General features: G+C 45.4%; 1 protein-coding gene across 1 annotated transcript in view; it reads right to left on the bottom strand.

The window, feature by feature from the left end:
* The window catches only part of LOC134367173 (H(+)/Cl(-) exchange transporter 4-like), a 30,812-nt gene extending 15,374 nt beyond the window's left edge, over positions 1-15,438 (bottom strand). Inside the window, 7 exon segments of the mRNA XM_063083824.1 lie at positions 1,390-1,414; positions 2,805-2,821; positions 4,731-4,853; positions 7,557-7,744; positions 13,111-13,210; positions 15,300-15,371; positions 15,373-15,438. Coding sequence (XP_062939894.1) covers positions 1,390-1,414; positions 2,805-2,821; positions 4,731-4,853; positions 7,557-7,744; positions 13,111-13,210; positions 15,300-15,371; positions 15,373-15,426 — 579 coding nt within the window. The 5' untranslated portion in view covers positions 15,427-15,438.
* Between the last annotated feature and the right edge of the window lie 3,739 nt (positions 15,439-19,177).

The following is a 19,177-nucleotide window of genomic DNA, read 5'->3' as shown; positions in this document are numbered from 1 at the left end:
TTTCAGACCTGCCGCATTTTGTAAATGCCAAGTAATGGCTTTCTTCCTAAAGGCGTGCTGGAGCGTTTTGCTTAAGGCTTTGAGAATTCAACTCAGTGCCAATCTCAGTGACTAACTTCATATACTGGGGTCCTCTCCCCCAAAACGGTGCCCTTTAGGATACAGAAACATTACCATGGCTACATAACCTCTACCTCCAACCTCTCCCACAATTGGCTAAAATGGAGTGAATGTTTACCACCGAGCTGGCAAATTACATGCCTGTAATCACAGATTAGTTAGACACCAAGTGAGTCACTCACTCCATGAATTTCATGGTCAATTTCTTTTCCCATTGTGTAATACATAACGGGACAGTGCTATCGCTTGTCAGTGCCATTTACATAACTTCAAAATGCCTCCTTGTGGACACTGTTCTGCCAAGTAATCAATTTCTCATGTAGCTATTACAGTCCTTCACAACCTCAGCGCACATCAGAATCACTGGGAATCAGGAAATATTGAGAATTGGCTCTCCCCAGAGAGATTAGATGTAATTGGCCCCGGGTGCATCCAGGGTGTGAGGAGTTGTACAGCCTCCCCAGGTGAATCTACAATGCAGCCCAGGTGGACAACCACTGCTCCATTCCAGGAAAGGTAGCACAGGTAGCCCTAATTTCTCAATATTTAAGAGATGCACCTGAAACACTCTTGGTTCTTTCACAAATTCCTGCTACTGAGCGTCATGTCACCTGTGGTGACTTGGGGAGGGTCATGAAGTCAGCGAATCTTCAGATTGTTAAAGGGCTGTGCACAGGACCATTTTCATCTCAGGAACTACTGACAGATCCGTATCCTAATTCAAAGAGAGGGAGCAGGCGAGGGAAAGAGCCCATGTGAGCAGGTTGTGCGTGTCTTCCTGAAGAACTCAATGAGCTCCTCCCTACAGGACATGCCAGAGGCCTCCTAGCTGTGCAGTCAGCTGGTGTTTCTTGAACGAGCCTTTAACTGATGGCAAACTAGTGGTGGTGAAACCAGGCCGTAACAGGTGGTAGTTGGCCTAATGGATCCTGTGCTCTGGGGATCTCAGATCCCTTTATTTAAGGGATGTTTTATTATGCCTGCCACAATCCTGCCCTTTTGTGTTGCCTTGAGTTAAATTTCCTATAATTTTTTGTCAGTTAGTGAATGTGGATTTGGACCACAGGGTACAGTTTAAAAGCATAATAGCACTTAGAAAATTACAAGCATCTAAATTACCTGAGCCTTTGCCAGCCATGACATGTGGTGAATTGAACAGTGTAATTAGGTATTTTGTAATTCTCTAAAATGATGTGACAAAATTCTCATGATCAAATTAGGGACTAAAGAGGAAAAATTCATTCCCAATAGATGCCAAAATCCAATGACTTGCTTTAACTTGGATTCATTGAGACTGAAGCAAGCAGGGCTTTCACAAGGTGTATTGCACTGGATTTGTGACTTGGTATTTTTAACTTTAAAACCAGAACAATTTCTGTTAAGTAAATATTTGTAAGAGTGTTCATTTCTTGTAAAGAACACAAACATCAACTCAGAGTAAGTTCTAAGACATGATTTCATATACGAGGATACTTCAAAAAGTTCATGGAAAGATTTGTATTTTAAGTCTATTTTTCCACTACCTTCTAGAAGTCCTTGTATAGTTGATAGTGGTTCTACTGATAAAGCGAACAGAAGCAGAAAGAGAGACTCTTACCCAGTTTTCTCTAAATTCCCAAATCCAAGAAACTATGAGTGTTCACTTTTAAATGTGCCTTATAGAACTTATACCTAAGAAGGCAGCAGATACCCCACGTCTTGGAGTATTCAAGACAAATAAATAATTTTACTCTAAGTTTGCATTTTAAAAAATGTTTCCAAAGGAACATTCATTTTAAATAATAAAAATGTTTTGGAATCAAATGCTATGAGGATGAGCAATTTTTTAAATGTATGTAGGCGTATTGCAATCAAAATTTGTTTTTAAATAGTTTGGTTAGTATCTTTGCTAAAATGAAAGAATAGCTTCATGTCTCAACTGAAGTCAGTACACATATTTAGTAGGGCTTTGACCATGAGGAGCTTCTTTTTATCCATGAACCGAAATTTACTTTTATTTACTTTTTAAAAAAATTTACTTTTATTTACTTCAATTTACTTTTATTTACTTATTTTCCTTTTTACTCTGCCCTTTTCCTCCAAGAACTGGGATAGGTACTGCCTTCTTAGGTTAAGAATTTCAAGCTCTACTATGAAAATTTTGCTACTGCTGAGTCATAATGACTAAACTTAGGTTATTCGGTTCCTGATACTTTAAAAGATTGTTATAATCTCTGTTCTAAATGGAGAAATGAACCTATTACATCCATATTTACATATGGTTAAAAGAAATTACTAAAACAAGCACTATGTACCCACTCCCAAGTTTAAGAAATAGAAGAGTGGGTCCCTTTGAAAGGCCTGTGTTCACTCCCCAATAGAAACGTCCTCCTTCCCTTCACCACTTCCAATCATTTCTTTGCCTTTCTTTATGTTTTAGCACATACATTGTTTCGTTTTGGCTGTTTATGGACTTTATTATAGAAAGTAGCATCCTTTATATATTCTTTTGCAACTTAGTTTTTCACTTGATGTCACATTTTTCAGTTTCATCCACATAGATGTGTTCCTGGTACTTTTGTTATATAAGAAATGTCAATGCTCCTCTGGGTAGTTCACGTCTTTTGAGTTCAGCTATCACCACTAAAGATGCCCACTTCAAGTGAACACCAAGTCTGGCCAGCCCTCAAATACCGAGCTCATACTCGAGCTCCAGGTCTGTCTGTAAGATCACAAGCTGAGGCTCACACCTCTGGTTCCTGGAAGAGGAAGACGGGACTGCCCATCATGCCCTTTGTTTCTGCTTTATATTTTCCAGCATTCCCCACTCACTGGCCATCTCCTTATTTTGGAAATATTTGAGTCAACAACACCTATCAGCGGGTGGTGGGATCATAAACTAAGACACCAGGGTGCCTTAGGCTTTAGGTGTCAGATAAAATGCAGTCAGCTCTGCTATAATACTTGTTTAGAAAATGCAAATTTGTTCTAATGCTATCTATATATTAGGGAAGAATTTGAGCATAACACAAATTTCATGTCTGTTTATGCACAATTTGCTCTGGGAGAAATACGAGGTGAATGCAGAACACCGTACCCAGCTGAACTGAGCTATGTAGGAAAACACAAAACATACATACGCACATGCCTCAAACATCAACCAGTTCACACGTGTGCTGGGGAGCCACACCCGTGCACGCCGCTGTCACAGCTTCCCCTCCAGGTCCACATAACCCTCCTGCAGCCCCTTCACAGTAACTCACAAGCTGCAGCCCTTCTGACGCCCACTTCCACAGCCAACTTCAAGTTTTTTCAAGAAGAAACATACTTATCGTAGTATTGACATATTTCTTGGCCATTTAATGTGTAAAACTGTGCTGCTGTTTTTACTAGCCTATTTTTTTAATATGTATCACTGATGAAGTTTTTGAGTATTGTGTTCCTAACCCATTTTCTCCATAAGCACTTTTTTTTTTAAATTGTGTGATTTTGCATGGCATGGTGATGTTTAGGAATGCATATGTCACACTGTAGCAGAACTGACTGTACTGAGAAAATACGATGGTAATACGGCTTGTTTTTTGGGTTCCTGAAGCAATTTGTTAATATAAACCATCAAAAATTCAGCATGACATATTAAGATTTATTCCCTATCTTTCCTGAAACAAGACCATATTGAATTTTTCTTTTGACCATCTTTCAATGACTCAGCCCTACCTGAAAATACCTGGACCTGCGTCAGTGGTGGAGGGCACCACCCAATGGTGGGGACGTGTCGCCACAACTGGTGCACAACTACATCTTCAAACTCACCATCTCTACCGCCTGTGGGCCTTGCTGCAGCACCAACTTGTACAACTGAATTGCATTGATTCGAGGGATAATACGAGAATTTTTAAAATTATTTCTGGCAAAAATTTTCACTGTCTGAGCTCTTTGCGAATCAGCTCAGTTATCATTATTCTGCCCAGTAGATCCTTGTAGGTTTCAAGTTCAGTCTCAGGCATTCCCCTTGATGTTTGAGGTCACTTCCCTCATACTTTGGTTACATGAAAGTGCTGAAAACTATAAGAACGCTAAATTCACAAGGGCAAATTCACAGTGCATGTGGTGAAAGTGAAATTAAGTTTTGTAAAGATTGCTATTACCTGGTCATCAGAAGAGCACAATGTGGCAAGGGAGTTTAATCATCAGTGAACTTTCATAGCAACAAACCTCCGCTATTGCCCTTTTTTCACATTATATCATAGGCGCACTTCCGAGTCATCCCAGTGCCAATTTATGCATGTGGTTAATGAACTGATTCCACAGGCCTTAAGAGTTATGCCTGATTTACTACGACAATGGTTTAATCATCTGAGAAGCGATAAAGCAGAAATCTTGGATACAGAGTATGAATCCTGAACTCACAGTTGACCAGCTTGTTGGCCTTGGGCAAGTTCCTTAGCCTCTCTGCGCTGGTTTCTTCAACTACCAAATGCACAATAATCGTACCTGCCTCATAGTCTACTGTGAGGAGTAAATGAGTTAGTAAAATGAGCTCATGCTCAGAACTGTGCTTGGCACAACAGTGCTACGGACGTCTTTGCTATTCTTTTTATTGGTACAAAAGAAATTCAGCCACGACTCACCTCGGGTATGCCAGAGCCGCAGGAATATGGCGCAAACACGCGCACCAGGGAGACGGCCAGAAACGCAAACAGCAACTCCCACAGGATGTACATTAAGTAATTCAGAATGTAAGCACTGGCACCCTAAACAGACACAAAGGAAGAGGACATGAGCCATGGCAAACCTGAGCAACATACCAAAGCCACCCCTCTGTCGGGAGAGCAGACGCTTTGATGGGATCGGGCAGGCCCAGTCCCTGTCTTGTAAAAACAAAAAGGCCAGAGTCGGTTTTATCGCCTGTCACCATCGCTGAAATGGGTACACACAACACAGCACAGGTGTTCCTCCAAGAGCTGTTCACGTGCACCTTCCACCGGCTGATGTCTCAGAGGCAACGGAAGCCGTGAATGATGCTCGATTTTAATCACCACTTGCACTAGAGCTAATGAACGGTGTGATGCAGAAAATTCTGTCTTCAGAGCCTGGAAGGCCTGTCTTTCTTGTCTGCGGTGGACTGGTCTCTCCTAGCTTTCATCGAGGCCACACTCACACCCCAGGAAGCAACCACACTGGCGATGAGCAAGGAGCTGTGGTTTGGAATGCTGCTACTCAGGTGAGCTGCCTGGCCCAGCGGCCTCAGCATGCCTTTGGAGCTTGCCGGAAATGCAGAGTCTCAGGTCCCATTTGGGAGGCACTACTTGAGGGAAAACTTGATCATCTCCCTCAGAATACTTCACTGATTCCAAATTATCTGGTATGTGGGGAGCATTTTTCTGAACCAAACACATGGTCTGGGGTCTTTTCAGTTGAGGACCTGGTCTGCTGAGTGGAGCCTGCATTGCTTTAGGCCTCAGCTTCTTGCTACCATCTGGATGATTCAAGTGAGGGCGGAAGGAAAGAGAGGTCACCTACAAGTCAGGCCATGGACACAGCCACATGTGTTCCTATTAAATGCAAAACACATTCCAGAAGACTGCTCTGGCCTTTACAAGCACATATATTCACACCCTATGTGGTGAGATATCGGACAGAGGAATATCTTTCACCCACTTAAATATGTACTTTTTTTGGAGGCTAAAAATAACTTCTCACTCCTACTAACAGTAATTCTTTGAACCAAAGTATAAATATTAAAAGTAGTTGAAAAGATGGATGGCCATATTTCCCCAAAACACATATTGCAAGTAGGAGAGAAGAAATAAAATACGGCACCCAGCCACCTCCGCCTGCCCACGCCCATAGGCCAAAGTAGAGAGTTTCTTTTAGGAAAGAACAGAGAGCACTGAGAATGTGTGAGATTTCAAGATCTCTTTCTACTTCTGAGATTTGAAGAAATTCATTTTTAATTCCAATGAGAAAGGGGGTTAGCAAAATGGCAAAGTGCATTCCAAATGTCTTCAGCTGTGCTAAGTTGGTCAGGCAAAAAAACTGGGGCAGGGAGGAGATGTATAAACAGATTACATGTACCTTCCAAGAACTGTTCTAGTTGAACGGTCCTCACATCACCCCTAATGTGAAGCTTGGCTCCTAGCTCCCCTCACCTGGATTTCTGATCCTTCAATGACCCATAGTCATTGTGGTAAGCACTGAATTTGGTAAAAGTTAAGCCTTTCCTGAGCTAAGATTTTTATAAGATGTGAAGCTCTAGGTGCCTTGAAGGGCAAACACTAGGTCTGTGGTTCATCACCACATCCCCTGTGCCTGGGACATTTCACAGAAGGCCCGGATCATCCTCTGTAATGTGCTCATAAAATGTAGTGGAAGATAACTGAAAGCACAATAAGGTACCAGTTCATACCCACTAGCATGGCTAACATCAAAAGCAGATAATAATAGGTGTTAGCAAGAAGGAGAGCAAATGGGAAATCTCATGCACTGCTGGTGGGAAGGTAAAATGGTGCAGCCACTGTGGAAAACAGTCTGGCAGCTCCTCAAAAGGTCAAACACAGAGTTGCCATCTGACCCAGCAATTCCACTCCTGGGTATACTCTCAAGAGAAATGAAACATGTGTCCACAAATGTTCATAGCAACATCATTCATAATAGCAAAAAGGTGGAATGAACTCATGTTGATCAACTGATAAAGTGATAAATAAAATGTGGTAAATCCCCCCACAAATGTGAACAAATAGATTTTAAAATTAAAAAGTGGTAAATCCGTATAGTGAAATATTATTCAGCCATAAAAAGGAATGAATTATTAATTCATGCTACGAGATCAAGGAACTTGGAAAACATTGTGCTAAGTGAAAGAAGCCAGACAAAAAAGCCACACATTATATGATTCCATTTATATGAAATCTCCAGAATAGACAAATCTATAGAGACAGAAAATAGAGTGGTTGCCAGGGGCTAGTGGGTTGGGGGGTCATGGGAGTGACTGCTAATGGGTACAGGGTTTCTTGGGGGTTGGTGAAAATGTTCTAAAGTAGATTGTGATGACGGTTAATTGTACACTTTAAATGTGGAATGTGAATTATATCTCACTAAAGCTGTTATTCTAAAAAAAGATAATTCATCTTTTCTCCTCAATTAAAAGGTATAAAAATTAATGATATTTCTACAGCATGATCAACAAACTATGTTCAGTAAGAAAAATGAAGCCAAATACAAGGCTTTAAAATATATATGTATATAGCACATGAAACAGTGAGGAAGGGTTTTCCAAGTGAAGTCTGGGTGGCTGCATTAGAGCTAGAGAAAAGCAAGTCACACTAGTATTACACCACGGACTATCATCGCAACAGACACTTGAAGGTGACATCACATTCACGAATCACCCCGCAGGGTTCCAAAGGCATGTGGAATTGCGGGAGTCCCCAGGACGACCCTGCCCAGACACCCACCTCCGACTGATTCACCAGCAGCTCCGACCATTTCTGCCACCGTGGACACTTGTCTCTCTCCTCAAAACTGGTTTCGTTGGAAGTCCAGCAGCACTGCTCGTGGCTGTACCAGAAGGCAGACAGGCAGACACCTTCCTTCAGGTCTGTCATCCACTCGACGGCAAGATCGATGACCCCAGCCAAGGTGCCTGGAGGAAGCAGCACAAGCCACTAAGAGGAGGCGCCCGTGATGCAAAGGGAACGCACAACGCAGCAGCCACGCAGGAACGTGGCGACCACGCAGGCCCCAAAACCAGAGCAGGAACGAACATGCCATGGGCTGTCACTTACATAGGAAGCTTCTCTCATTAAACTCGTAGTCACTGAACACATACGGTGAGGGCAGCAGCAGCCCAGGGAGAGATACAAAGCGCTCAGTGGCTTACATCAGGTAGGAGAGTGAGACACGCAGGTTTACACTCTCATCTCAAGCCACTGGGGCCAAGTAACTTTCCGAATTCATCCCTTTCCAAATTTTGGAAATAGGGTATGTACACTGTAAAAGACAAAGCCCCCTCAGCAGCTTCTGGGGCAGGATCCTGGGTGCGCACAATAACATTTCTTGGGGAAACACGATAATGCAGACAAATTGGAGGCATAACAGCTATGACGGCCTCGCATCATAAATGAGTAAGGTTTTGCCACCAAATGGGAAGCAAACTTGGGAAACCCATGCTTATTAGGACGTTCCGGATTCTTTAAATTCTGGGTAAGGGATCGTGGGTCCATACAAGTAGATAATGACTTTAAAGGCCGATAGAAGTGGGATGTGCAGGAGAAAGAGAAACACCACATGTCCTCACTAATAAGTGGGAGCTGGAAAATAAATTTTAAAAGAAAGAAGGAAAGACAAAAGGATCCCAATAATACTTTGCAAAGGAGAGAACAGGACCGAGGTTACAAGAGGTGGGAAAGGGGGAGGGGAGATGGCCCAGGGAGGGACTGGTAAAGGGCCACCCAAAACGATGACATGGTGTCATGCCGAGTGTGCCAATTATCCTGGTCGGAGCATCGCATGTTGCACACGGCTATAGATATTCAAGGCTGTGCCCCACACACGTGTATAGTCACTTATGTCCCAACAAAAACATAAATAATAGACTGTGCAGCTCAGCGGGCCACAAAAGGCTGCCTCGCGTCTCTTTCCACAATAACTCATTCTAGTCTTTTCCAAAGGCATGGAATGTTCTCTGGCTTCTTAACTTGTGAAACTTTTACTGAATCCTCACTACAGTATCAGGTTCACACACGCATCACCCCAAAAGGCATCCGCAGCCCCACATCGGCACACCCTGTCCCTTGTCCTCTGCTCCATGTGCAGCGGCCCGCCTGGGTCCCAGACCCCCTGCGTCCTCAGGCCCTCCCTCTTACAGTTCCCCTTTCTCTCTCCTGTCCCTGCCAACTCCCCTTTCTGATGGCTCCTTCCCAGCAGCCTTCAGTGTGAACACTGCCCGGCCCCACCTTCCCCTCTAGCTACCAGCCTGTCTCTTCGTCTGCTCAGCCTCACTCCGCTCTGTCCACCTGGAGACCCGCAGCTCAGGCAATGGCCTTTGCTCAGTCCTCATCTTCCAGGACCCGATCAGCAAACTACAGCCCATGGGCCAAATCTGGCCACTGCCTGCTTTCGTAAATCTAGTTTTATTGGAGCACAGGCATGCCACTCGATGAGGTGCCGTCTGTGGCTGCTTTCATGCTACAGAGGCAGAACTGAAGTGGAGACACAGAGAGGGTGTGGCCCATAGAGCTGTCAATATTTACTCTCTGGCCCCTTACAGAAAAAGTGTGCTGACCCCAGTTCCAGACCTCTCAGCATCCTTTGACACTGCTGACCACTCCATCCCTCTAGAAACATGCCTGCCCCGTTTCGGGTGTCCATGCCAAACTTGCCCCCCTCCGGTGGGTTCTCCACACTGTGGTCAAACAGGCTTTCAAAGCTGCCAATCTGACCCATGCCAGTCCCTATGGAAAAACCTGCCACGGTTTCCCATTGCTCTTGGGAGAACGCCCAAATCCTCAACAGATTGCTGTCCCTGATGGCAGGCACCTCGTATCTCTCTAGCCTCATCTTTTTCCATCACTAACCCCCACCCTCTGCCCAATCCATGTTTTTGGAACATGCCAGGAGCTCCTCTCTGCACCATCTCGGCAAGCGTTACTCTCCCTCCACTGGGCAGGGTCCTCCTTATGTTCCAGATTCCAGTATTTATATCCCTCCTTTGGGAAGCCTTCTCTGAGTTCCTAAGTGTGGCCCAAGTGTATTTCTCAGGCCTTGCCCCATCTCCATACCTACTGTATCGTGATCTCATGGTTAGCAATATAGGTATATATACGTCTGTACTTCCACAGGCTATAAATCACAGGAAAAAAGGTTTCATTGTCTGGTTTTCATGCCACGGAGGGGGTTAGATCAGTCGTCCAGAGCCTGTGTCCACTGTAAGTGGGCAAGGAGACTACCTGCCTTGTCCGTTATTGTACCCACGTCAGGTACATACTTGGAGCTATATGTCCACATTGAGTGGATGACTGCAGTAAATAAATGGGGGAAAAATAAGAAAACTCAGGTCCCTTCATTCACTCAAGGGATATGTATTGAGCACCTAGTTACTACGTGCCAGTCACTAGTCCACATCCTGGGGATACAGCAGCGAACAAAGCAGACCCAAGTCTCTGACTTCATGGAGCTGTACCTCGCAGAGGGGACAGAGACACTAGACAAGTAAGTAAGTAGCCAGAGACTCCACTAGAAAGTGATAGGTGCTAGAGAGAAAATATAGCTCGATACAATGGTACAGCCGCCTTGGAAAACAGTCTGGCATTTCCTCAAAAAGTTAAACACAGAGTTACCATTTGGCCAAACAACTCCACTCGGAGGCATATACCCAAGACGAAAACGTGTCCACATAAAGACCTGCACACAAATGCTCTTAGTGGCATTATTCAAAACAGCCAAAGAGTAGAAACAACCCAAATACTCATCAGCGGATGACCAGATAAACAAAATGTGGTTTGTCCATACAATGGAGTAGTATTCAGTAATAAAAAGGAAGAAGCACTGATACTTGCTGCGACGTGGATGAACCTTGAAAACATTGTGCTAAGTGAAAGAAGTTAATCACAAAAGACCACATTGTACTGTATGATTCCATTTACAAGACATATACAGAACAGGCAGATCCATAGAGACAGAAAGTAGATTAGTGGTGGCCTGAGGCTGAGAGGGGACTGGGGCTGGGGCTTTGATAGCTAAAAAGTGCAGAGGTTCTTTTGGGGGTGATAAAATTATTTTAAAATTGATCGTGGTGATGGTTGCACAACTCTGTGAATATACTAAAAACCACTGAACTGGACACTTTATATGAGTGAATTGTGTAGCATGTGAAATATATTTCAATAAAGCTGTTACACACACACATATATACATACCTAGAGCAGGAAAGGGGGATGAGATTCAGAGGGAAGGATGTAATTTTAGAGAAGGCAGTCGGGGAAGGCCTCAAATGAAAGGTAACATTTGAACAAAGACCCAAAGAAAGTGGGGGAGGGATCCTGCAGATATCCAGGGGCAAGACGCAATGATCACCCCAAATTCCATCTTTATTCATTCATTCATCATCACATTATCCCACACCCAATTCTCCTTGCTGATTTTGGTGCTGACTGAGCCTCAGCTTTATTCCACGGTACAACAGCGACACCCAGTGGCAGCTCCCGATAAACGCCCTGCAGAGGAGATGCCGCTGGGCCTCTCCATCAGGGGTCAGAATATAGTGGCCAGGGCGCCACTGAGGGGGATGGACAGCCAGCCAGACAATTTGTGCATCCAGGCCAAAAGAACACTTGAGCCACTTCTGTTTCCACTGTCCTCCCATTCTTGCCCTCCTTCCGTACTCATGCGCAGATGCGCCCACGGGCCTTCCTTTCTCCGGCGGTTCTCACCCCGGCCTCCATATTCGAATCACAGAGGGGAGAAGAGGGGGCTTTACTCAATGCCATGGCGCCCCCTCCAGAGAGTCTGTTTAATTGAAGCCCCGGCAGTGCTACATATTGTTTCACTCCCCAGGTGATTCCTCCTGCGAGAACTGACAGCAACTGAGTTGATAGTGAGACCAGCTGGTCAATATCAGGTCAGCTAAAGATAGCCCAGTTGTGCTCCTCCACTAGCCAAATGAATCTAAGCTGTGCCATTTATTCCAGCAAGACACCAGAACATCTGTTCCAAGTGTCTTCATTTACCCTATTTATTTCTCCTTCCTAGGAGCCAAGAATAATGATACAGTGTAAGGTTTGATAAATCTATTCTAAGTAGGGCCATCGAAATCCAGAGCAAACTCCATCCCCTCCCCCCTGCCCCGCCCCACCCCGGCCACCTTCAAAGGTCTTCACAGAAGCGGTCAGGCAAACGTGCTGGCAGAAGACCATGTATCTGCCAAGACTAATTCCCTTCCCTGGTTGCTGCCACTGGGGGAGGGAGAATAGAATTGGGGAAATGAACGGAGAGCTGCTGTGGCTAGTAGGAAAGGGCTGCTCTCAAGCATTCCTCTTGGCTCCTTTTTTCTGGAATGCCGAGGCGGACGAGGCAGATGGGGCCCTTCCCTGGCCACCGAGCCTCTCCTACAATTACCCATGAAATAAATGAAAGGTCGCCTGGAAATCGGAATCACCTGTAATCACAAAATCACGTGTCTCATTACTGTTCTTTCTTAAAGCACTTACTATATTGTGCCTGTATTACAGTCACTTTTCTGATCAATTTTCCTGCCATAATGATTATGTTGTTACATGTAGGGGATTTTTATTCAGGGGATCTCTTCAGCATGCTCAAATTTTTAAATTCTTAGACATAACCCTCCCAGCCTCCTCAAAGGAAGTAAGTTTGGGGACACAATTTCCATGCAGAGCTGGTGCATTTGACATTAAAACGACAGGTTTCCCCTCCAGATATTCGTCCATTTACTCTGGAAACATCTACTACTGGCAAACACGGTGTTGGGATTATAAAATGGAAGGACACGGAGTCCCCGGGGGTCAGAACGATGTCGGGGCTGGGGATCTCCCAAGGCCTACCTCAGATCCTGTGGGTGTCTAGCATGCTTTTGAGTGCCCTACGGTGTTTACAGCTCATTCCAGGGCCTGCCAGTAGTACCAAAAGCCAGTCTCATGTGGTGTTTGATTATGGCAGCTCAAAACATTTTCATATTTCGTTGGCTTCTACATAACCAAGGACAGCAGAATGCAGAACGCGTGCTTTCAGTACACTCCCGCATGCTCATAAACCTTTGCACTATGTGGAAAGGGCCAACCAGCTCTATAATGACAGCTCTCCAGAAGCTTAATCGATGACACATTTGATGGAAACTATATGGTCATGTATTCTGCTCTTAGACATTTCCAGTAAGAAATCTCTTGCACGGGGTAAAAGGGAAACGCTCCACATTCCGAACATCATCCCAAGCGGCTGGGGCTCGGGGCCGTCAGCGTCTGCAGCTCGCCCGGGAGCGCTGCGTGCCCTGCGTACCTGCCAGCAGGCCGATGAGCAGCATGACCACCCAGCCCGACCAGGCGTTCTGCAGGTTCCTGATGAACCCCCATATGGACTCCTTGCTTTCGCTGGTTATCTGGAAGCAGAGCAGACACAGCAGGTGACGTGCACACATTTTTCAACTCATGCTTTGCTCCTTGAAACTGTTTTCTCAGGAAACAGTGTGGTAATTAAGAGAAAATGAAGGTCATTCAGCAACCAAATTCCCAGTTACATTATTCATTCAGTTGTGTGCCACAATCACACAATGGGCTTCCTAGTTCACAGAGCTATGGAGGTACCATCATAGTCTCCAAGGAACAAGAGTAGCAAAAACTTGATTAGAAAAACATACTGAATGTGATCTGAGCTTTCATTATTTAAAGCCATTCTGAACGAGGCACTGACTGGGTATCACTATCTTGAATATGAGCTACTGTTTTAACTTACTTTATCAGGTCTGTTCATTCAAAATCCTCTTCAACAAAGACTGAATTTCCTACTTTTGTTTTAAAGGTTTAATTTTAACAGCAAGAACTGTGAATTAGCAGCATGGATCACAGTTACCATGGCAGATGGACACGTCTATACACACTGTAAGAACACACCTTTGCCTCCCTGTGTTCACAAAATCCTCCGAGATCACCATTCCCCTCACAACCGTTTCCAGCGGTGGTTGGCAACCATTTTCTATATAGGACTAGACAGTAAATATTTGGGGCTCTGCACGTCAAATGGTGTCTGTTGCAACTACTCAACTCGGCCACTGTGCACAAAAGGAGCCATAAAGAACATGTAAATGAATGGGCATGACTACGTTCCAATAAAACTTTACAAAACGAGGTGCCAGCTGGCTTTGGCCCGAGGGCCATAGTTTGCTGAGCCCTGCTCTAGAGGGAAGGCTGCCCTGTCCCCATGCTCCTCCATGTTGGAGACAAGAGGCTGCGCCATCTTCTTGACTGAACCTCACTCCTGCAAAGCTCTTCCTCCTTTCACTGCCAACCTTCGTGAAATGGCGTGACACAGTCACACTCTCCACGTCCCTCCACATCTTCCTCTGAAGCAGCTCTCCCTGAAGTTGCCAACAGCCCCCATGTTGTTGGTTCACCATTACCCCTCCATGGAGGCTGAACTTGGGAGCAGCCCCTCCTCAACACTCTGTCCTCTCATCACTTGGGACAACTCTCGGCTGGTCCCCTCCCTCACCTCTCCCTGCTTCTCCTCAGAGTTTGTCACTGGCACCCACCTACCTCCCCCAGACCTACTAACTCCTGGCATTGCCCAGGGTCCTGACCGCCTCCTTCCGTCTCCCTCCACATTCCCCAGCCACCCTGGCCACCTCTAAAGCTTCGCACCCACTCTCATGCCAGGGACCTGTCACTTTTTTTTTGCAGCTGGCCGGTAAGGGGATCAGAACCCTTGACCTTGGTGTTGCAAGGCTGCGCTCTAATCAACTGAGCCAACCAGCCAGCCCTTACTCTCGTTTCTAGACTCATCTGCTTTCTTCCCCTTCCTGGAATCCCCCACCAGACCCCTGGAGCTCCCTGAATTTCCCAAGTGTGCCATGTTCTTTCATGCCTCTGACTTAAGAAAGGGCCACTCTGGTGTTTAGATGCTTTTCCCTTTGTCTGCCCAGTGAACTCTTAGTCTTCCTTCAAGTCCCAACTGAAATATCAGCCTCTGAGAACCTCTTCTCCAACCGTCCCTCTTAGAGGATCCCATAGCACTTACACGTAGCTTCACTGCAGCCCATTAAAATATATATCGACTGCCAACTAGACGCCCGGCCCCATAACATGTGCTTTCACACACACAGCCTCACTTACCCTTGAGGAATAATCACCTCTGTCCCCACAGATGAGAAAATGAGGGGCTCAGAAATGGCACCCCCAAAGTCACCTAGCCCGAAGGTGTCAAGGGCAGGAAGTGCGCCAGATTCATCTGGTTCCAGAGTCCCCTCCTTGTGCTCTGTACACCATTACTTCTATATGACACAGCCTCCCACCCCCAGCACCTGGAGCTACAGCCATATGTCCACATCTCTGCACTCACCTAACACTTCTTTAGAACCTAACCTGGTAAATGACACATGAATCTGAGCCCCCACTAAACAACTTCCGGATTCAAGCATGCCACAGCCACTTGTAGGGGTCCCCTTCAGCTTGTCCCTTCACAACGCCACCTACCTTTCTGGGTCTGTCGGTGTCCCGTGAATTTTCCCTTAGCCAGTCGATGGTGTGGAAGTCCTCATTTTGTCCGCACATCGGGGAATGGCTCATCGAGAAAATCCATCAGGTTTCCAGTGCCACTCATCGCTCCTGCATTGACCAGGCTAGTTACACCTGAGAGAGAAAAACGGTCATGGAAAAGGTGAACAGGACATGTACACGGACGTGGCAGAAGATATCCCATGGGCTCTATTTTCTTACACAACCAGAAGTTATCTCAGCATAGGCATCTCTGCTGTAGTAACATATATACACAGTCAGTTCTCATTATAGGTAGAAGATGTGTTGTATAAAGTCACTTCAGACACTACATTAGCAAAAACTCAATGACCGCTCCTAGAGGAATACAGGGTTAGGGCCCTGAGAGCCTCTGCTCACATTTTCGTCAACAAATCAATACATAACCTTGTATCTCGTGTTTCTGTCTACAGACACTGTAGTTAATAGACAGTGCTCAGTCATTAACATTGAACTCATGGCCAACAGCACTACCACTCACGTCTGGGTGAAGCTTCTCCGACACACGTATTCTCTCCATAAAACACAGCACAGCCTTCCTGCACGTGGGAACACTAGACAGCACTTCATCACTCAGTTTCAGGGCCATTTTAAACAGCAACATTACCAAGCAAAAAGCACAAAAATGTGAAAAATGTGGCACTAAATAGAACACAGGAAGGACACTTGTTTAAAGCATGAGACTGAAAACAAGAAGGCAGAGCGTTGCCTTCTTCGACCTCAGCGAGGAACATGTGCTTCTGGCAACTCAATTTTTTGCCACTGTGCACGTGCACATGTCTGTGAATGACCTTGAAAGCACCACAAGTATTGATTCGGAGGCTACAAATAAATTTGAGTGAGCAGGCAAATTTGCAAAAACGAAATCCAAAAAGGAGGAGCATTTAGATACATTTCTGAGAAGTCCCACATCCTGCAAAAGCAAGGTGTCAAAATGAGAGTGTCGAGGGCTAATAGGATTGACGCATACCACTCAAAATCAAATAATTGTAGCCAAACTGGTAACTGGTTCCCCTGGGAGATAAGTGGACCACTCGGGCAGACAGTCTATGTGGTTGTCATCGCAGATATTCATAATGCACAGCACCAGTGGAGTGAAGATGCTTCTGGGAGCCAAGGCAATCTGCAGATGGCAGCGGCCCTCTGCACTCCTGGCGCCACCACGGACATGGATAAGGGAGGTAGGAAAACCCGTCACGAGCCAAGAGCTATGCAAGGCTGGAGGCACACTGCCCTGGGCAAGGAGCTCTGGGCACAGACGCTCATTTTTAATTCTTCTTAAAATACAGTCAGAAGGGCTCTTGCTGCCAGGGTAGTAGCAAAGGTGAATGTCTCTTCCTTTCCTGTCTGAGATCACAATTCCACTTGCACTATTCCAGCTCCCCTTGCCTGGAAAACAATTGCAAGTGAACCAACACATCTGCCAGGCTCTCTTGCCATCAGAGCCTGATTTACAGATCCCGTGGGAGCTAATCTGGAGCAGGCCAGTGCTCACCACCAGTTAGCAGAAAGAATAACATGCTCCTACAGAGACCGGAAGTTGAAATATGCACTAAATAAAAACTACTTTGGTAAAGAGCATGGGAATTTGAATTATAGGATGAGGGCCACAAAAGTGCCAAAATAGATGGTTAAAAAGTTGAAGGGTGGTTATAAAAATATCTGAGTGTGGACTTCTCATTGCTTTTGTATTTCTATATCTGGAGGACTCAGTCATGACCTGATGACGCTGGATTTTAATCAAATTGAAAAGTCGCTATGGGCAAAGTAATCACCTTCCAAGCAATAAAATGGCCACAGTGATAGATTTATTGACCATCCGTGCAACTCGGCTGCTTTAAAACTTTAAAAGTTTGAGGTTTGAGCAGTGCCAAGTCTAAAACTACACCCGTTGATGAGTATCCAGGGAAGAGTCACATTGCATAAGGCAGGAGCAGCCAATAACAGAACCAGTAATATAAGGGAAGGGGTCAAATTAGAGCACAAAGATTTCATTCTCATCTCTACAAAAACAAGATGGTAATAACCTATTACATGTGGTAAAGAAAATCTCTGATGGGAAAAATAAGATTACAGGCTATTGGCCCACAGTGGGAGCTCTCATCAGAAAAACCCAGCTGGCATATAGAATAATTGCAGAGACCTGGATATTGTATTTGCTGCCTGAAATTTAACCAAACCTCTAGTCAAACAACTACTCCAGGCTATAATGCTTGAGATAAAAATTCGCTCTGGAGAAAATTACATCTTTAAACTTTGATGGAGCATGTTATGATTGTGATGATTAGACACATAATTGGTAGAGGAAAGTAAACATGATATAATCTGCAGAGCCTCGGGGGGCTTTCCTGGGGGCCTGGAAGGAAATGGTGATGTCATGTCTGAAATTGGAGTTAAGAGATGACCAGAACAGAGACAGTGCAAGAAGAGAACACCCGGGTGGGAAAATGGGAAGGACTCTATTTGGGATCCACCTGGGAGGTGAAATGGATGAGGAACTAGAATCCAGCCAGGCAGGGGAGCCACAGGGAGGGAACTCCAAGGATTTGCTAACTGAGAAATAAACTGAAGCTGTGTATGTTCAATAAAGTACAAGGAACAACCCCAAATAGATACAAACAGTCATTTGCAACTTACAAGGGAGCCCTTGCTCCTCCCACCTTATTTCTTCTCTCCAACAAGAATATTTCTGCTGGCAGATGACACCTGCGCTTACGTCCTCAAGGCCATGGGTTCAAGGAAGAACAGCATCCTACAGCCTGGATCTAAGATTTCTACTTGGCCTGGATCACCTAGGTCAGGGCTCAGGAAACAGCAGCCCATGGGCTGAACCCAGCCTGCTGCCCGGTTTGTAAATAAAGTTTTACTGACACACAAGCATATCTACTTGTTTACATATTGTCTATGGCAGCGTTCACGTTACAACAGCGGGGTTGAGTAGTTACAACAAAGACCATATCACCCACAAAGGCTGGAATGTTCACCATCTCGCCCTTTACAGAAAAAGTTTGTTGACCACTGATCTCTGCAGCAGACCACAAAAGTGGCCCATATTCTCTAGCCCTCCCTGTCTCCACTGCCTTTTCCATGTGACTTTGCCGCTCCTCTTCATTAAGAGGGAGTCTATTCTCTACTCCTGTGTCATGCAATAGAAGTGACACTACACATGAATTGAGCCTAGACCCCAAGTGGCGGTGCAGCCTCTGCTCTTTTCCTGGGGCCTCTGTTTCCACCATGAGAAGAAGCCTCACTAGAAGGCTGGAAGATGAGAGGCCACAGGGAGCTGAGTTGGGTCACCTCAGCTGATGCCATCCCGGATCATCTCGGCCCATCTGACCACAGATTCCTAAGTGAGCCCAGCCAAGATCAGCACCTTTGGCCCAGTCAAACCACACAGCAGACCCACAGACTTGTGAGGACAAAGTGGTTATTGTTTTAAGCCACTGAGTCTTTCAAAGGAGTTGTTATACAGCAGCATCATAACAATGGACAACAGACAGAACGTACTTGGGCTCTGGGAGAGGAGAAAGGACGACAGGGTAGAAGGAGTGGAGTAGCAAGGGGTGACGAAGCTATCAGAAGAGACAGGATGGACCAGAACGAGCCCTAGTCCACGCCGGAGGCATCCTGCCTGACAATATAACATCTCTCTTACCACAGCCATTATTTACATTTGCTTACAAAGGGACTCTGGAAGACGTGCAGGACACCTAGGTCCTTATCCAATCCCTTAAGGGAAGAAAGTCTCTGTATGTTTGGTCTCCCAGCATGAAGACCCCAAGAGGGTAGGGTCAGCCTTCAACAGCAGTTGCTAACGA

The sequence above is a fragment of the Cynocephalus volans genome, chromosome X, assembly GCF_027409185.1.
Source record: "Cynocephalus volans isolate mCynVol1 chromosome X, mCynVol1.pri, whole genome shotgun sequence".
Taxonomy (NCBI): Eukaryota; Metazoa; Chordata; class Mammalia; order Dermoptera; family Cynocephalidae; genus Cynocephalus; species Cynocephalus volans.
The sequence above is the reverse complement of the archived record's forward strand: the minus strand, read 5'-3'. Positions and strand labels throughout refer to the sequence as shown.